Source organism: Desmodus rotundus, chromosome 13 (assembly GCF_022682495.2).
Source record: "Desmodus rotundus isolate HL8 chromosome 13, HLdesRot8A.1, whole genome shotgun sequence".
Taxonomy (NCBI): Eukaryota; Metazoa; Chordata; class Mammalia; order Chiroptera; family Phyllostomidae; genus Desmodus; species Desmodus rotundus.
In genome coordinates, this window is record NC_071399.1 from 73491944 (window position 1) to 73512475 (window position 20532).

The window sequence follows — 20532 nt, forward strand, 5'->3', positions numbered from 1 at the left end:
TTTTCCCTGTTCATTTGTGAACAAAACAGAAGTTGTCTGTATTCAATGGCAAATCAAACTTTAATATATCTTAAGTGAAAATCATTAATTCTGTATAAAAATTATTTAAACAAAGAAATCTGATTTGTGTACAATGCTTATTAGGAAAGCTTTATACTTGGGTTGTATATAACGTATAACCTGCTTATTTCATTTGATAAAAACATAGTTTAAGAGACATTTTCAGCCATTAATGTTTGTCTAATAATATAGCTTTCAAAACAAAGCATCTATAAGCTTAAGGTTCCTATATCACTGCTTGTAAGAAAATTGTAGAGAGACATAGTTTCATCACTTTTTATACTTTTCTATTTATAGAAATGTATTTCTTTTAGGGAAATCGTATGTATATATATGTAAATTTATACACACATGCAAATGTATTTGTATATTCATTACCCAGGAACTAATGTGCATGTATGTGTAGATATGTATGTATTTGTGTGTATATGTGTACACATGTTCATACTTTGAATAGGCAAATAACTTTGTTCCAAATTTTCTGTGTATTATTTAAATCCTTGACTGAAGTTAAAGTAAAATCACTTTCAAGAGCGTGGAATCATTTTACATGTTCTTAGAACTAATTTATAAGGCTTTGTACACACATATATAAAGTTTAATAGTTAATGTTTTTTAGCTCATAAGATTTTGTGGTAAGATCTCAAAATGAAGTCACTTGTGTTCTCAACAAAATTACAGCTACAAGCTAGTGTAGAATATCCTGAGTGTTTCAGACTGCAGAAGTTAAGTTTTACCATTTAGTTTGCTCCTTTCGATTTCAAGTTTTTGACCTCTCAAGTGCCCCGTGTCCTGTTGTGTAGGCGCTTTATGTCAGGAAGGCTGTTTCGGATTTCGGTGCCAATGGCGCCAGTTGCTCAGACCAGTCCACATGCCTCAGTGTCCTGTTACGTTCTCACGCGCTTTGCTTTTGAATAAAAGTTACACAAAATCTTTCTCTCGACTTCTTTGTTTAGGAGAGTGATTCTGAACCTGTGTGTTGCTTCCACCCAGTGGACACGTGAGAGTCCTCAGTACGACACTGTCCACACCTCCGTGGTCTGTGGGAGGCTGTGTAGACAGTAAAGGCTGAGTATTGTGAGCATTGCCTTATTGTCTAATAGATAAGGTGGTTGGTAATCCTTCGTTTAGAAGCATTATATTTATATAACATTTAATGTTATTTTGTAAGATGGGTTATTTAAAATAATTTAAAACGCTTAGAAATATTTGATCTTTTTATAAGACAGATATGAGGATAAATTGAATAAGTGAAAAATCCATGGTCAAGAATACATTCCAATTGATATGAATGACACATTTGATTCTCTGCGCCCTTTTATCAACATAAACAACATTGGTATTTAGGTCAAGAGTGTATCCTTTAAGATCTCTGTGTCCTACACGTGTTCTGTGAGGACAAGATGAAAATAAGTTGCTTGAGGCTTTGTTTGTACCCTAAACATGAAAGGCTTGAAGCACACACATGCAAAGCTTGTAAACTAGACTGTTCTTAAAGAATGTGGTAAAACCTGTCTGATGAAAAGTTGCGTTGCTTCTGAGTTTACCTGTGCTGGATGGCAAGAGACTGCATTTCAATTTTCTTTTAAGGCTAAGCAGTGGAAAGTTACCTTTCTTCATTCTGCCCTGAATAGTAAATATTTGAATCCAGAAGTTCCTCCTTTCCACCACCAGTATAGAAATATACACATCTGACACTAGTGTACAGAGGTAAAATTTAATGTTTTTTTGCCTATAAGACTCAGTGGTAAGAACTTAAAATGACGGTGCTTGTACTCTCAACAAAGTTACAATACAACCAAAAAGCAAGTGCAGAATGTACGAGTTATGGGGAGGTTACATTGTTCACATATTTTACCATTGAAACCCAAGCATGATCTTCCATGGTCTGGGTGTAATTTAAAAGATGCATTCTTTTGATAAATTGATTTGTTTGATAAACAAAATGCAAATGCCATAAATATTTCTTCCTTATGATAAAAATAACTGCTCTAATAGCCACACTCTGGTATGGCTGGGTATGGCTTAATATTCAGGTACATAGCAAGTATTCAAGATAAGAGCACAACAGTACAGATTTTATTTTAAGAGCTGTAGAAAACATGGCCTAGGGGCAAAATAAACAAAGAAAGGAAGTTTACGCTCCAACCAATTCCACACCTGTTTTCCTTGCTCTTTTCCATTTTCAGCAGACAAGAGCATGCACCTCAATTGCTGCAAGTGCTGCAGTGAAGTCCTAGTTTTTCAGGGATAGTGGCCATCTGTTGTTTCCACCTCACATGGAACACCTAGGAAAAGGAGCCTCTGGCTGCATTAATAAAACATAGAGAAGTGTGAGGCAAATTTATTTACATGCCTCTAATACTAAGTCTACAGTTGATAGCTATGTAGATACGAGGACCCTGTTGAGCAACTAGCCTGGTTTTAAAATGGGATCCAGTTGTTCTAAAACATTTTGGTCTCAGGAGCCTCTAAACATTCTTAACAAAAATGGTCTGGTCCTTACTGAAGAGACCAGAAACTTTTACAGAGGTTACATCTGTTGGTCAGTATTAGAGATTAAAACAAATTTTGAAAATCTTTATTGAGTCATGTAAAAAAAAATAAGCCCATCATATGACAAATAATAGTTGTATAAAAATAAATTTTAAAAATTAGAAGAGCAGCATTATTTTATGTTTTTGCAAAATCTTTAATGTCTGACTTACGGAAGGTAGCTGGATCCCCCTATCTCATACTCCACAAAAAGTGCTTACTAAAATTGGCAAATTAGGGAGTCAGTGGTGAGCTATGTCAAAACAGTTTTGGAGTGAGTCATTTGACGACTGGGGTCATGTCTCGTACATATTTCATCCGCAGAGTCTGATACAGTGCTTAGTTTATAATAGGGACCAGCTGATGTTCCGCAGGTGCTTATGCTGCACTGGGTGGATTCAGGGAGTACGGACACCCCCTTAAGGTACGTGATTGAGAAAAGGAGAGAAGTGAGATCCTAGCTGGGTAGGGGGAAGGATCAGCAGGGGGCTTTTAAAAGAGCATTCCAATGTGAGAGAAGAAAAACGTGCAGAGAAAAATTGAGAACACTGGAAAGAAATGGGATGATTGAGGAACCCAAGGTAGGGGTGAGATATACATTGTCTAGCCAAGCATTTCAAACTTTAACAAACAAATGAGATCTCAGATCTTGTTAAAAATGCAGATTCTGGTTCAGCCATTAGGTTTGGGGCCTGAGACTGTGCATTTCTAATCATCACTCAGGTTGCTGGTCAGAGTGTTATCGGAGGAAATGGGGTTCTTGTGGTGACTAAAGAAGAAGAATTTCCCGAGATCCGCGTGGGAGGATGTGGCTGTATTGTATGGCTTATTGGTGATGTGCAATTAAGAGGGTTCCCCTCCTGACTTCCCAATGTCCCATCTCCATCCGTCTGGCCATGGAAAAAGTCCAATCTTGTCTTCAGTAGGGCCGGGCTGAAGGCCACGGCTCAGATTTCCTGCTCCATATTAAAGTCCAGTCCAGTCCAGTCCGGCATCCGGCTAGCTTAGCGTGTGTTTCCAGCTTCAGTCCGTTGCTGTGCTCAGGTATTCAGGCTCCCTTCTGGAGGCCATGGGCCACTTGGCTGCTAAAGCCACGTGGCCAAAGAGAGAACAGGCGTGTGCACCATGCGAGTGTGGGTCACAAGCAAGCCAGAGAGCTTCTTTGTTCCCCTGGGGTTGTAACCAGGAGCTTGGTTGGGGAGGGACCAGGTGCTTTCTCAAAGTGACCAACTTCCCAAGTTTTTGTGGACTCTGGATGAGTCCATCCCCCAGTTAGACTGACAGGCCTCTATGGTCCAGTACCTCCTCCCTCGCCCCTGCCCCCAACAGTCCGGTACTGGAGTGGGGAAGGGAGGACTGTTAATTCACGTGGAGGAGCAAAGCTATGATCCCCTGGAATGTGAAAAGCTGTAGCTTCCTGGTGGAGCAAATAGGCCCATGCTCTCCCTTTTACTAAGCTCAATGTCTAGTTCCCTTTGTTCCCCTTTTCTAGCTAAATACTGATGGTAACAAGAGGACCCTACTTTGAGTACAGAGGTTGTAGAACCCAGTTGAAGAGGTGAACCTTGGGCAGGAGGAAGAGACACTTTCTCCTTTGAATTTGGAGAGTCTGGCTGATGAAACTTTTTAAGAGAATTTTCTGCTACTTTAAATTAGCATTCTTTCCTACTAAGTGGCTATTTTATGAAAACTGCTTCACTAGGAAACGTCCAGCCTTGGTCATTTAGAGTTTCACCTTCTCACAGGCTGATTGATGGCATGAGACTGAGGTTATTTATGGTGGTTTTACAAAAAGCAAAAGACATTATCAGGATCTCTAAGAATTATCTAAATATCATTGCTTCGCGAACAGAGCTCACACTTTGGTTTTAGATGGCTTGATTCTTGGCTCTGACTCTGAGTGATCTTGGGCAAACTGAACAGCTTAAATAAAAGTAATCTCGTAGGTTTTCTTGGTGAAAATTATACATAAAAGTCATCATGCAAAAATGGTGACTATTATTATCATCACAATTACCCCACGAGGACAATAAGCTAGGTGGAGCATAATTTCAAAGTTTGTTTCATGAATCATCAGATTCACCTAATTTTCTAAGGAATTTAAGTAAAAAGATGGAATGAATAGATTCCATTTCATTTCCATGCACAAAAGAACTGCACATTTTTTCTGTAACTCAGAAATGGTTTAACTTAAAAAAATCTCAAAATAGCTGAAGTTTGCAGACATGCAATTTAGCAAGGATGATTGGAATTTTTGTCTTTCCTATAATAATATTATACCAAAGCATACTGCTCATTAGAAAAACATTTTCATCTGAATCTTTTCCTCTTGGGGGCCAAGAGTGCTGTTTTTCATTTTGATTGCTGTTTATAGAATCTAAGTAACTCTGAGCAATTATTTCAACATTTCAAGTTATTATTTCAATTCAGGCTTCATTTATAGCTACTTGAATTTTGCTGAATTTCTATATGGTGCTAGAGTGACAAACCAAGGTCAGGTAGGTTCAATTTAGGGTTTGGTATAAACCTATCTTAATTTTTGTTACAACTGCTGTGAAGAAAATTGGGGCATACTATATTTCTACTTTGTACAGTTGGATTTCCTATGTTTAGAACAGACTCCGAGTTCTGGAAATTTGGGGGCCTCTGATCAGTGCCCACATCTGGGTGTGTGTGAGCTGTCTGTGTCTCGGGGGGAGCCAGCAGCGCAGGGGGTCAGAGTTCTCTGACTATTTCTATAGCGTTGTTGGGTCAGAGTTCTCTGACTATTTCTATAGCGTTGTTTGAAAGCACTAATGCATAATGTCTCCATTTGGCCTTCTTCAGGAACATCTGCAGATGCAAAAGAGGAGGCAGGAGTTTAAGAAGTAAATTAAGATGCAATTTAAATCCATTTTGCAGAGTATCCCTAGGAATATTTAACCTGATCTTCCACTGTCAGATGCCACAATATTAAAAATATCGAGCCCTCTCTCATTAATTTTGTAATTATTGTTGATCTCTTGCACTGGTAGAATATGTCTGGGTGGTGGGAGATGTTAAGACAACATAAGGCACATTGTCCTTCTAAGATGTGCTCACATACAAGGTGGTAACGGCATGTAGAAACGTCCACCAGGCCTCTCAAAGCCAGTTTTAGTTCTGACTCGTGTGCCCAGTGTTGTTAAGCAACTACTGGAGTTTGCTTTGAAAAGTTTTCTAAATCTTGTCATTGTAAGTAGTACTTTCATAAGTCATGTTCCTGCTCTAGTCATGCTTTTAAGAACTAAGAATTATAAGCCCAGAGCTCTTTTCAAAGGGACCAGACTAGAAATGGATGCCTGTGGCGGGTGCCACGTCGATTTATAACCATTCTCCCAAGCTGATATTAGATCTGTTCAACAGAGATGGCAGTAAAGGTAGAGGATACTAATGTCTGATTCTGAAAAATTTAGTTATGCAAAAGAAAAGTTTATTTTCTCCCACTATGTTGGCTGAATGTGTGAGGATACCAGTGAAAAGCAGATCTGAAAATAACTTCTGCTCTTGATTCAGTATCCAATATCCTTTTCTTCCTGGTCACTAAAACTTAATGAATAGAACACCTCTTCGGCAAAGAATTTTTCTGGCTTGAACTATTACTGTAAAGATTATTTTGTTGTACAAATTAAAATGAAAGATTAATTTTACATTGCAATTATTTTGAAAATGGTATGAAATTGCACAAGCTACTAGAAGAGCAAATCTCATCTTAAGTGTCTCTACAATTTGAATTAAATTTAAAATGTTTTTAGCCTTTTTTTGAGTCCAAGTTTGTGTTTGACTTTTTGGCAAGCAGAATGTTACGCATCTTTATATTTTTGCTAGTTAGCATAGTGCTTTGAAAACTCAGTAAGTATTTGTTGTTGCCCAATAAATATTTGTCGATTAGTTAATTTTCCTCCTTCCCCATGTTTATGTTATAGCTTTCCCAGTCACGATTTTTAAAATTTAATCTTTATTGTATTTTTTACATTACCTTTTAGTCCTTTATACCCCTCCCCCCAATCCCCACACTGTTGTCCCTGTCCATGAGTCCTTTTTCCTTTTGGCTCCCCAGTCATGACTTTTTACACAGATATAAATTTGGAGGTTAAAAAAATATTCTGAAAGACTATTCCCATTAAAGTAAAATTTTTTTCAGTCATTTCTTAGGCAGAACCAAAAAGTCAAAACATTTTTTAATAACCAAATTGGTAATTTATTTTAGATATTGTCAAGTAAAATTTTTCTTTTCAAATGATGAAAGCTTTGGCTATTGAAGTTTATGAATTTAAATTTGTTTTATAAAGACACATCTCATGTTGGAGCAAAATAAAAATTACTGAAAATCTGACTGTGGTGTAATTAGGAACACAAGTGTGGAAAGTGAAGTGATGGGTAAATGACATTCTTCCTGGCCCATTCCACCACTAGCAGAATAACGTCAGGTCAGAAATGCAGAGGATACCCAGGTATCTCTAGGTGTTCCTAAATTTCTGATATTTGGAAGTTACATCTCATTTAATTTTCAAATAGAATGATTTGAATGACCTCCCTAAATACCTTGAAGGATTCTCAAGAGCATACACATCTCCAGCCATCTTTGGTTCAATAGCATGCTTCTGCTGAATTCTCAGTTTCTGTTTCAGTCTCTCATGTGTGAGAGACAGTGGTCCTCCTCAGGTAGCGCTTTGCTAAAGGCCAGACACTATCACACCCTCCAAGGCACCACTTAACGCAAAGCTCTGTATCCAGCTCTACTGAAGGGCCCCACATTTCAGGAGAGAAGTAGAATGTGGCCATGTCCACTACTACCTTGAATATAACTGTTTCTGGAACTAGAGGCAAAAAAGTTAAATCCTTTGCAGGTATGTCCAGCTTCTAGCCTTTCTGCCCTACCTCCGCCCTACTCTGATTTGTTGGAGAGAGCACCTTGTATAAGTACTTCACGGGGTCAGGCTCTGCCCTACTATAAGAGGATTCCCCTCACTGCCTACAGGGGTCGGTTTCACTTTAGGACCCCTTAGACGTCCTTAGATGGAGGAGCACACAGGGGCCCACTGTCCCCATCCGAGTTGTGGGAGAAGCCGTGGGCTTGGTGGCATGTACTTAGGACAGGACACCACAGGGTGGCTGCTGCCATGCCGAATGCTGCTTACGTTGGGCTTTCGGGGCCAGGAGGAAGTAATCATGACTTTTTATATTTTTCTTCCTGTCTCTTGATCTCCTCTGGGTGCCTTTAGATGAAACACACATTCACACAAGACCTCTCAAGATCCAACAATTATTTCAGGGACTGGACAGCCTAAGTCCCTATTAAGAGAGGGAAACAAGTCTTTCAAGCCAGTACATCTTGCAAAATTTTTTTCCTGTTCACAATGAATAGCCTTTTATATTTTACACAACAAAGCTTTAGGCCTTTCCCCCCTCCTCTCACCCCATATTCTTCTGATTATCTAGACTTGGCCCAGAGGCTTTTCTCTGCAAAAATAAAATGGAGCCGATTGTAATAGTTCTTCACAGCCACGTAGCCCTAATCTCTACCTTGGGCTATTCAGAGATCCAACAGAAGAAGATGTGTGTGCCTGTAACATGTGGGAGGAGGGGCGTGAGTGTGAGTACCCTGGGTCCACATCGGAAGCTTAGGCTGCGCTTTCTCCCTGGTTAATTGTCTCAGTAAGCAGAATGGAGCAGTAGGTAGATGTCTCTCCCTCTGTCCTGAGAAGGCCCCAATGTCATGGATTTAAAAAAAAATTCAGTGACATAGGATTGACAGAGTCTGGCCTGACTGGTCTATTTCTGTCCACAGGGATTAAAGAAGTTTCTAGTGGAGGCACGGATCGGGCATTCTCGGTGTAAGAACTGCTGGGAAGCTTTGACGGTTTCCCCCCAGAGACCATCAGTTTTGTTCAGGACCCTTGTGAGCATTCTAAACTGATCCCCATGTTCAAGGAAACCCCCTTGCCTCGTTTCCTACAGGACCTTTGGACTGGGCTGGGTCCAGCTCTGGCCTCTCGGGGTTATTTCCAAGCCTGGAGGGAGCATCAGACCTGCCTGCCCAGATGGAGGTTTTGTGGCCATGCCGGAACTCTGAAGGACAGCCAAGGGCTCCATTTCATAGCTGTTGGTAAGGTTCCTTTACGCTGCATGAAGGGAAAGTGGTTTGTTAGAGGTCACCGTGACCTTATAGCCGAGGCCCAGACCGGTGCTAGCAGAAAGCCTAGCCGCAGAGCTTGGCCCTTTGTCTCCAGGCCAGTCCATTCCGTAGTTCTTGAATCCTTTTCTTTTACAGCCGGTATACGGGGGTGGGCAAAAGTAGGTTAACAGTAATGATAAATAAATAATAATACAAGCATAAACTCTGTGTTTTGCGTCCTCACAGCTGTAACCCTCCTTTGCCCCACGCTGTGTTACGAGCACCACCCAGTATTCACAGGATAGGCACAACGAAGGGCCTACTTAAAAAACGGTACTTTTAACTTTTAGAAGTTTCCTGTAAATGGATGGGCCGTTTCCTCTCTGGATCCAATTTCAAAATGCCTAGGACAATTCTAAAGTATTAATAAAACAGTAAACATTGTGCTTAAGTTTTTTCCTGATTTTTTTTTTAGCAGAACAATTTGACCAGATAATAAGGCTGCTGCTCTTTTCAAGTAATCTTAATGAGAGGTCAGATAAAACTTCTCTCCCAAAACATAAAAGCACAAAGAAAAAAATAAATAAGTTCTAAAGAAGCTTGGGCTTGACTATTTTTATCTTTGATTATCATTACTGAAGATATCCTTTGAGGGAAAACACAGAGTTTATTTTGCTCATTTCACCGGGCTTAAGGAAGGAGGGTTAGTAAACACGCATTCTCTCCTTTTTTCCCAGAAACCCCAATAGTTTACTTTAAAGCTAATTCTAGGGTGAGTCCCTTTGATCTCACTACTATCACTTAAAGAATTATAGTGTGGTTTGGCAATTCTGGCTACGACACTGGACCTTAGCAAAAAAAAAAAAAAGTTGTAGGTTTTATGTTAAATAATTTGAGTTCAATGATAGGAAATTCTTCTACATGTTGAAAAACAACAACAACAACCACCCAAACCCTTAAGGGCTTTACAGTAGGAAGAAAATAACCAAAGCGCTGTTCAAATTACGGGGTTGGTTCCATATTTTGAAAATTGCCATCTGGGTTGATCCCTCAATGAGATGTCTGAGCACAGGCGGAAGGTTGACAAAAACCAAGGGCTTCGTGTCCATCCCTCTGGGTTAACCAGACGGCGGATTCGGGAGACAAATGTAGGACCCTTGTCTTCAAGGACAGAACAAAGCACTCACCATCATCCAAGGCTGTGCCGAAACCTTTCTCGAGGTCTGTCTGCTTTTTGGGGAGTGGTAAAACAGGGATTCCCCTTATCTTTATTTCCTAATCACCATCTGTAACAGTTTTGGCTTCTTTCTCTCTGGCTTCCACTTCCAAATATAGAATTGAGACTACTTGTCTGAATATCATTGTGTAAGAACTGACAACTCATAATCCTCTAATTACTAACACTGAAGGATTCATTTTTGTAAATAAGATGGGATAATTAGGACTTTATTATTATATATGTACATTCTTTTTTGTTTACATGAACTTTTATTTATTTTTCCAGCTTTATTGAGATATAATTGGCATATAACATTGTGTGAGTTTAAGGTGTACATGGTGATAATTTGATGGTCGTATAATTGCAAAATGATTACTTCAATAAAGCTAGTTAACACTTCTATCCGTCACATAATGATGGATCTTTCTTTTTGTGTGTGCTGATTAACACTGAAGTTCTACTACTCTCTTAGTAACTTTCCAGGATACAACACAGTGCTGTTGAAAATCTAGTCACTGTTCTCTACATTGGATCCCCAGAACTCACCTTGTACCTGCGAGTTTGTACCCTTTGACGGGTGTCTCTTCATTACCCCCACCCCCGAGACCCTCCTACTTCTATTTCTAGAAGTCTGGCTTTTTTAGATTCCACATAAGGTGGAATATAGTGTTTGTCTTTCTTTGTCTGACTTATTTCACTTAGCGTGGATGGACCTTGAAACCAAGGTCCATCCATGTTGTCCAAAAGGCAGATTTCCTTCTTTTTGTCACGACTAAGTAATATTCCTCTGCGTGTGTGTGTGTGTGTGTGTATGACATTTTCTTTATCAATTCATTGTATGCTTAGGTTGTTCCAGGCCTCAGCTACCGTGAGCAATGCTATAATGACCAGGGGACTGCAGATATCTCAATACCTCTTCAAGATAGTGATTTCGTTTCCTTTGGGTAGGTACCCAGAGGTGAAATTGCTGGATCATATGGTAGTCCCACTTTTAATTTTTTGAAGAATCTTCATAAACTTTCAATAGTGGCTATACCAACTTCCATCCCCAGCAACTGTGTACAAATGTTCCCTTTTCTCCACATCCTCACCAATAGTTGTTATCTCCTGTCTTTTTCGTAGTAGCCATTCTACAGGTGTAGGGGGGTATCCCGTCGTGGTTTTGATTTGCATTTCCTCAATGATGGGTCATATTTCATGCACTGTTGGCCATTTGTACGTCTGCTTTGGAAAAATGTCTACTCAGATCCTCTGTCCATTTTTAAATCAGATTGTTGGTTTGCTATTGGGATCTATATGCCATTTTGGATTTTAACCTCTTATCACATAGGTTGCAAATATTTTCTCCCATTCAGTAGGTTACCTTTTCATTTTGTGGATTGGTTCTTTGGCTGTGCAGAAGCTTTTCAGTCTGATGCAGCCCCCTTGTTTATTTTTGCTTTGTTACCTGTGCTTTTGGTGTCATATACAAAAATTATCCCCGTGCCTGATGTCAGGGAGGTGTTCCCCTCTGTTGTCTTCTAGGAGTTTTATGGTTTCAGATACTAGGATGAATCCATTTCCGGTTAAACTTTGTGAGTAGTGTAAAATAGAGGTCCAATTTTATTCTTTTGCATGTGAATATCCAGTTTTCCCCACACCATTTATTGAATAAGCCATTCTTTCCCAATGACCATTCTAGGCTCCCTTTTCAAGTATTAGTTGACCATATATATTTGGGTTTATTTTTGGGCTCTGGATCCTGTCCTATTGGTCTACGTTTCTGTTTTTATTCCAGTACTGTACTCTTTTGTTTACTGTAGCTTTGTACTAAAGTTTGTAATCAGGAAGGGTGATGCCTCCACCTTTGTTCTTTCTCAAGATGGCTTTGACTATTCAGGGTCTTCTGTGGTTCCATATGAATTCTAGGAGTGTATAATTTATTTCTGTGAAAAATGCCATTTGACAGGGATTGTGTTGAATCTTTAGATCTCTGGGTAATATGGACATTTTAACAACATTAATTTTTCCAATCCAAGAACATGTTTTTTTTAAAAAAGAATTTATTAGTGTCTTCTTCAATGTCTTTCATCAATGTCTTAGAGTTTTCCTTGTATAGGTCTTTTATCTCCTTGGTTCAATTTATTCATAAGTATTTTACTTTGTGGGTGCTATTATAAAAAGGAATTTTCAAAAAATTTCATTTTGTTAGTATATAGAAATGCAACTGATTTTTGTATGTTGAGTTTGTATCCTGCAACTTTGCTAAATTTTTTTAGTTCTAAGTATTTTTGTAAAGTCTTTAGAAAGTCTTATATGGATTTTCTCTATATAAGATCATATTATCTGTAAACCAAGACAATTTTCATTATATTTAATATATTTTTTCATCCACCTTCTGGAGTCACCCTTCCTGTTAATAAAGGTGTTATAGAAGCATGAGAAATGTACATGCAATCCACATGTTAGCTATCTTTGAACTCACAAGGGCTGACACTTTTATGAAACACTAGCAACCACAGTGAAAAGTTCCTTCACTAGAAGAATTCCCATTGTTCCTGCGATTCTTTTCGGCCACCACGTCCCGTCTTTCTTACAATCTTTGGCCTGGGCATCATTCAGCTCAGTTCTCTTGTGCCCCTTCCTTCCTTCCTTATAGTACAGAACAGCCCTTCTGCCCTGCTCCCCACCCCGGTTCATGGTCACTCCTCCCCGCTGTACTTCACCCGCTTGCTCCAACAAACTTCAGCCTGAATTACACTTCTACTATACCAAAACATTAACTAACAAAGCCGGTCTCTCCCTGTAGAGCAGCGGCTTTTAAACTAGGTGTGATCCCCCCACCTCCGCAGGGGACATGTCTGGGGACATTTTTGTTTGTCACACCTATAGGAGTGCAACTAGCATCTAGTGGGTGGAGGCCAGGGTTGCTGCTAAACACCCTACAATGCACAAGCCAGTCCTCCATGACAAAGAATTATCTGGCTCAAATTGACAATAGTTTTTCAATTTCTGTTAAGAAACCCTGCTTAAAAAAATTCTTGTATTAGCTGCAGTAATCAGTGATATTTCCTACTCTGGTATTATCAATGTTTTCTTCTGTGCATTAAGAGTTATAAGTTTACACACACACACACACACACACACTCCAGTCAATAAACAGTTGTTGGACACCAGGCAGGTGTCGGGCACTGAACCGGGTACTCACCGTGCAAGGAGGGAGACAGACAATGCCTCTTGAAAGGGGCTGTGACTGCAGAAAGGAAAGATACCTAACCTAGCCCAGGACGATCGGCAGAGATTTTTTTTTTTTTTTTTAAGGATCTGAGAAGAGGCTTGAATTGAGCCTGGAAGAATACACACGTGAAAGCCAGGTAAAGAAAGGAAGGGAAGCACATTTCTTACAAAGGGAGAAACTCGGGTCAAGATACATGGTTAGAGGAGGCGCTGCTGGCAGCCGTCAGATGGTCCCTAAAGGCGGCGGGGAGTCCTTGAGTGAGGATGTGTTGGCAGCGAGATTAGATTGACCTCTGAGGAAGGTCACGTTTATTCTGAAATCTAGCTGAGAGCTAACGAGAGCCAGAACTAAGGAAGTGGAAATAAGGAGGGACAAGAGGGGCCAGCTGGAGAAATATTAGGAGATAAAAATGGACGGAACTAGGAATAGGGTGCACATGGGAATGAGAGATGAGGAAGTCCGGCGTGAACCCCGGATTTTAGGTGTGGTGCCATTTACCAAGTCAGGAAGGCAGGAAGAGACTTGTAGGACAAGACTGAAAATGAAATTTGGACATATCTTTGTGTCATACAACTTTTTTCATTTATAACATTAATACACATGTCTCTTGCAAATAACTTGTTAAAGAAAGAAGAGTACAAAATCTCCTTTCAGAAATAGCCAGTACTAAAAATCTGTGTGAACTTGTTTTCCCAGTTTGTTCTTTGTGGAAAAATTATGCATTTTAAAAATACAGTCAGAAATTAGGATGCTTTAAACATCGTTTTTATTTTGCAATATATTTGTAACATCTCCCTGTGTCACTGAATATTGTTCTACATTTTTAATGGCTGCACAATATTTCGCTTTATGGAAAAACCACAGTTTACTCCCCCATCCCTATGGTTGGAGGTTTAGATTGCTTTGGGATTCTTATTTTTAACACATCATGCTTGATGCCATCACAGGTGAATTCTCCAGAAGCAGACGTGTATGAAGTATTAGGCATTTATTAGGGATCATCCCCAGTGAATCAGAGGGAGGAAGCAGGAAGGAGCAGGGGAGAAGAGGAGCTGTGATGCAGGCCTGCAGCCTGCTTTAACAGCAGTCGTGTCTACAGAGAGGGCCCATCACAGTTGTCCTGTGTTGGGTGGAGGTGCCTGGGCTTTTGTAACTTCATGCCCCTCAGTCACCAGAGGAGGGCGACTCTGGCCAGGGCTGTGAGGCTGATTTGGGGCTGAGGCCCACCTCCGTGGTGCTGACAGAGGAAGGTTCTCTGCTGACCTCGCTCCTCTAAAGGGAGGTGTGGGTCCTGCGTCTCTGTGCCCAGCCACAGACACATACGTCTTTGATCATAGCCTTAGGGTAAATTTCTAGAGGGGAAATGCCACAATAGAGCATTTAGAGCATCTCCAATTCTTTTGGAAAATAAATGACATTCATCGTGTTTTATCGTTGTGAGTTTACTTTTAAACTCCCAAGGCAGGTTGCCTTTCTCTATAGAGACCCATACATCTTTCCAGAAGGAAAAAACACTCTAATGACTGATGTTAGGAGGCAAAGGATTGGATTTGGATCTTCTGAGTTGCAAGTTTGCGGTACTAGAGACAAATGGCTGGTGCCTGAGCTGACTTGAAACAGAAAGTGCAGTACCTTACAGCTCTTTCCATGTGAGTATCTGAGCAAATGAAAGAATTCCCATTCATTGGGGAAAATCCATATTTGACATACTGTTATTAGAGAGAAAGACGAGGGAAATAACCCTCATTTGTTGAGTGTCTGCTCCATGCCAGCAAGGCCCTGGGCTTTTACACACCATCATATTTAACTTTCACAAGAACCCTTTGAAGTAGTTATTATTTACTACATTTTCCAGATGAGAAAACCGAGGCTTAGGGAGTTTGGTAACTTGGTAACCTTACTCATTCAGATTCCCAAGCCTGTGTACTTCTTAAGATCCTGGGCTGCTGTCCCCAAAGCTATAAGTCAATTGACAGAGAAGCAGCTTTAAAGAGTGTAACATACCTCTATAGCAACTGTAGTGACAACACTCATGAAGACTGAGGAATGTGTCTTTCTACTGGACTGGAAGTTCATGAGGTTCAGTGTCTGTATTTTAAAACAATTTTTGTATTACTTATGAAATCTAGCCCTTTACCTATATAAAGTGCTCACTAAATACGTAACAGAATAGATCTTGAATAGCCAGAACATTTTCCAGTTTCTTTTATTCTTTCATCCTAATTTTTGGGTTTGGTCTGATCATAGTATAGCCAGGAAGCAAGGAGATGGTCCAACCTGCTTCTGCAATAACAGTTCCTAGCTCTTCTAAACAAACCCATTGATTTCAGAGAGTACCAATGAAAAAAGGGTTGAAGAAAAATAAACGTACAAGTTAAAACCATTCTCAAGAGGTCACCCCAAACAGGAAGAAGGGGGCGAAGTCGTTATTCAGAAGAGTAAATGAGTTGTAACCCAGTCTAGATCTACACTTCAGGTAACAGGAAATCCAGCGGAAATAGAATTATGTTGAAGACACCACAAAGACATCATAAAATAAATCCAGAAGGCTGTGCTGGTTTCTTTTATAAGACAATGTCAGCATAAAAAATAGGGAGTAGAAAGGAGGAGGCTAGTCAAGGTTTAAAAAAGATGCAATGTGTGGTCATTGTTTGGTCCCTGGTCTGAGTTAGTCAGCTATAAAAGACATTTTTGGGGTCAGTTGGAGGAATGTAGGCCTGGATTGGGTATAAACCGTGAAACTGAGGGTTTTTATGACTCATTAAATTTTGCTTTACATCCTAAGCTTAGAAATGATGACTCTCTTCCCTCCTTCCCCTCCCTCAAAGACCTGGCCTTTCCCTGATGGTCAGCAGCCCTGCAGGCAGCAAAAGACGGTCGCGGGTACCTGCCTAGAGGTCAGACAGTCCAGTCCTCCGCCAGGCTACAGAAAACAGCTTGACCTGAGTTATGTTTCAGTTCCCGAGGTGGGATGACGCCCCCTGGCTACTTTTTTCTACGACAGAGGGACCCCGGAAACAGACCTCAGAACTGTCCTCCAGACCTGAAGAAATGATTCCTTACCCTTGCCTTACACCAATCAGCTCCCAGCCGGCTGGAACCCCTAACCCACGGTTGTTCTGATTCCCCTATAAAACCTGTGATCTACGCCCGAACCCCTCCATCCAGGGCTTCGGGCTTTTGAGCATTAGCTTCTCTCTCTCCTGGATAGCGCCGTTCCTAATAAGATGGCCAACATTTCTCCATTGCGATTCTTGGTGTTTAGTACTTGGTTCTGCTAGCACGGATGGACAAACACTTTCTGTTTTATAACAATTGACATTAGCTAAGTATTTTTAACTTTAGTTAACTGTGAAAATGGTAACATGGTTATATAGAGAGCATCCTTTTCAGAATGGAACGTAGCTCTGGCCAGGCGGCTCAGTTGGTTGGGGCGCTGTCCTGTGCACGGAGGGGTGGCGGATTCCATCCTCGGTGCCGCACACAAATACCTAGGTTGCAGGCTGGGGTTCCATCACCCACAGGGCCCCTACTGCAGACGACAGCGACCGATGGATATTTCTCTCTCTCTAGTATCAATGAAAACAAATCCTCGGGTGATGATTTTTCAAAAAATGAGATGTGTATTGTAATATTTAGGAGTGAAATATCACAATAGCTTTAAAACTTCAGCAGAAAAGGTGATAAGGTAAAAAATGTAAACAACTGTTAAATATTTGATGTCTTTTTTTATCATAAAGAATAAAAAATCAACCAGGACAATCAAAGAAAAAGGATTGCTTCCTTTAAAGGAGTAAGAGTCCATTCTTATGTTCCTCCAAAGTTTCAGCCCTTACCGTGTGGCCTGGATAGGGTTTCAGTAGCAGCTGAGTGCGGTCCCCAGGGAGTCAGGACAACTGAGCAGGTTCCTTTCCGTCTGATTTGTGTGTGAAAAGAATCCGAGTTAGCCAACCCCAGAACTCACGCCCCTCCAGCTTCGTGCAGCTACTCCGGGGCGCTGCGCTCACGGTCCCCTCCGCCCCCGAGTGTACCCAAACCGCAGCGGGTGCCGGTCTGACGCTCCGGGCAGGGGCGGTCCAGTGGAGTGGGCGAGCGGCGGGAGAAAAGCAAGGTTCCCTTCCGCTCGAACCCTTTGCGGACCGGCAGGTACCTTTCATCTCACCACCTGGAAGCAGGGCGGAGCAGGGCCGCGCAGGCTGGGGGAATGGGCGGCCTGTGCCCAGGCCACTACCCTCACCTACCGCCAGGAGGGCGCGGGCGGCTGCTGGAGGCGGACAGCTCCGGGTGGGGCGGGCACGCCGCACCCGCGGGCTGGGCAGGGGCACGGGCTGCACGCGGCGGGTCGGGCCACAGGTGAGGGCGGCGAGCCGGGCTGGGCTGCGTGGCCCCGCAGAAGTTTCTTGGCCGGGAAACGTGCAATCGTGTGCAGCTATTCCTGGTAAGTCGGGCGGGCCCCGCGGCCTCGAGCCGCGGGGGGCGTTCGTTCCAGCAGCCGCTGGAGGTGGAGGGCGGCCTGGCGGGCGGGGGCGGGAGGGATGCGGTCGCTGGGAAGCGTCCCCTCGGGGCGGACCTGCGGTCCGCGTGGGCAGCGCGGGAGCGGGAGCGTGGCCCGGGACCGGCCTCTGGCGGACCATGGCATCCCCTGGCCCAGACAGGCTGACCGCAAAGGCGGCTGCAGCCCGGGAGCCCGCGGCAGCCGCAGGGGGGCGGACGGAAGCGGCGACCCGGCGGCCGGGGGGTGGGCTGGGGCGGGGCCATTCCGGAGAGGGCGGTGGCGGCGCAGCGACTTTTGAAGTCCGAGCAGTTGTCGGTGCCGCGCCCCGCCACTGGTCGCTCTGCTGCGCTGCCCGTGTCTTCGCGGAACTGGGAAAGTTTTCAAGAGTTTAGAGAAAGCCACGTCTTCAAATCTTACCGAGCTGCCAAGGGAGGGAGAACCCGGGCGTCCTGCAGCCGGAGCAGAGGCGGGGCAGCAGCCGAGACGCGCGAGGGACCCCCTGCCCCTCCCCGCGCCAGACGGGTCTCTCTCACCCTCTCTTGCCCTAGTCCTGGAAGAGATGCAGGAGATCGAGGCCGACTGCGCCGTAGCGTTCGCTGAAGCCCAAAGATGGGTAGAGGTGAGTGCCTTTACTCTCCTGTTTGCACCGCTTTGAGGGCGTCGCTAGGTGAGGGCGACCCCGCCACTCTGCGCTTCACCCTCTTCCCGGCACCTTCGCGGGCGCGTGCCAGCCGGCTGGGTTGTGCGTGCACTTGGGTATAATTTGCAAATTCTGCTTATCCAATCTTTTAACGTCCGGCTAAGTTTTGCGCTGCCCCACCCGCGACGGTCTCGCCGGCGTCCCCAGAGCAGAGCAGAGCGCTGGATCAGTCGGGTTCGAGGACCGCGCATCCCTGAGGACCAGCCGCAAAGGCACCGGGACGTCTGGGGTGTCTCTCTGCGCGGGCAGAGTTGGCCCAGGGTCCTCGGGGGCGTTTCTTTGGGCGGCGTGAAGTGGAGATGCCCAACATAGACCTGCACGGGCAGTACTGAGTGTGTGTTGTGTGGGAGGGCGGGAGGGGGAGTTTAGACACCTCTGGCTCTCTGGGAGAGATGCTTTCTCTGAAGAAGCATCCGGAGCCGGGGGTGGAAGTCAGGGCTGTACTTCGGAGTCAGCGTTGATGACATAAGATATCCTGGGGTCGCTCGCTGAAAGGTTGTTACCTTCTCAGCTGAGCCTAAGACACAAAATCTATCCCCTTCTTTCCCATTAAAAACAAAGGGAGATGGTCTTTTAGAGGATTCTTCATCGACATCTTAGGGTTAACATCTGTTCAAAGTTAACAGCAGGACTTCTAGCCGTTGTTCCATTGGATGGAAAAGATGACTTTTTCTACTTTAAATTTCTTTATTGTATTTTTTCGATTACCACTTAGTCCCCCGACACCCCTCCTCCCTCCCACCCCCCGCCCTTGTAAAGTGATGCTGAAGACGTCTTCCCAGCAGATGTGAACCAGGAACAACTGCTTGTTAGAAAGCGGTTGCCTACACCAGCCTTGCAGTCACTTAGGAGTTATTGATGCCAGGTGTTGGCTTATTCCTATTTGGTTCAAATTTAGTAATGCATATTCAATTAATTCACATTTAAATATGGATTAAAATATTTAAAAATTAAATTTAGGTTTAAAGATTGTTTTATGGAAAAACAACATACTCAAGAACCCCCAAGCAGAGTGTTTACAAATAATTCATTTGTCCTCAAAGAAATAAGTGTATGTAGGTTGAAAAAATAAAAATAAACGTTCAACGTGACAGTTTTTACCCTCAGTAAAGGAATGAGTAGCATTACCCACTAGACAGTAGGGGAAGTCTAAAAAAGTAACTTTTGGTTTCTTTTTGGACTGAAACCTTGAGCCAGTCTGAAGGTGACTTAGAAAGGTGTGAGGCGAGGGCCTGGGGAGGCTGGGAGAAGAATAAACGCCGTATTTTGAATTGAAATGAGAGTGGAAAAATTCCAGCAATGCAGTTAAGAGAAATAACTTTTCCTCATTCATAAACTTTGAAAAGTCAGGGAGGGCTTCCAAAGGTAATTTTCCATTAGTTGTGTTTGTTCTGCATAATTTTAGAAAAGAAACAAGACTTCCTTTTTGTGTCTGAGAGTTGGGGATGGAAGGGGGGAGAAGGGCAGAAATAGGGGGACATTTTCTGATCAGACGGGGCTCCTGTGCGGAGTTTGCATCTGCGTGGCCTGTATTTGCTTCAGAAGATCTGTGCCTATGGGTGATTTCACAGCCTTTCCTTTTTTAGAATGCACACTGTTAACATCTGAAAACTCCTTGTTTATTGTAGCTTGCTCATGCTCGTGTGGGACTTCAGTGAGAAGTTTCTGTCTGATGAAGGTGGGGACCGTTTAGCTGTAAAGGGTGTAATGGTACGCGGTGAATGTGCTCATCCTCCCGCTCCCATCCCGCGTCATCTGAAAGGGTTGTCAGCAATTCAGGTGTTTTGTTTGTCATTAGCAGAGAGCCAAATCTTTCTAAAGGTTTTGATATATGATTTTCATATAATTAATAAAGCTAAAGTTAAGTGTTTTTTCCCCCAGTGCCACAGGGAGCAAGGCAGTGTGTTCCTGTGAATAAGTGGACTTACATTTTTACGTACACTTTGGTATATACTCTGGGCACTTGAAGTAACAGCTGTGTGTTCACTCTTAGGTTTATTTATTTCTTTTCAATTAGTGCCCAAATTTACTTGTCTCCTTAGCTTAGCCTTTACCACCAAAACACACATTTTAAAGTATTATTTTTGCCAGAAAAAGCAGAATGGACAACTCTCTCATTGCCACAACCTCTTTAACTCCAAGAACCCCTGATTTGAATATAAAATATTGG

General features: G+C 42.7%; 1 protein-coding gene across 1 annotated transcript in view; it reads left to right on the top strand.

Moving 5' to 3' along the window:
* The window catches only part of LOC123480510 (uncharacterized), a 94201-nt gene that overhangs the window by 2402 nt on the left and 71267 nt on the right, over nucleotides 1-20532 (top strand). Inside the window, exons 3-5 of the mRNA XM_053916368.1 lie at nucleotides 1054-1121; nucleotides 17103-17605; nucleotides 18211-18281. Coding sequence (XP_053772343.1) covers nucleotides 1054-1121; nucleotides 17103-17605; nucleotides 18211-18281 — 642 coding nt within the window. The remainder of the gene's footprint in view (nucleotides 1-1053; nucleotides 1122-17102; nucleotides 17606-18210; nucleotides 18282-20532) is intronic.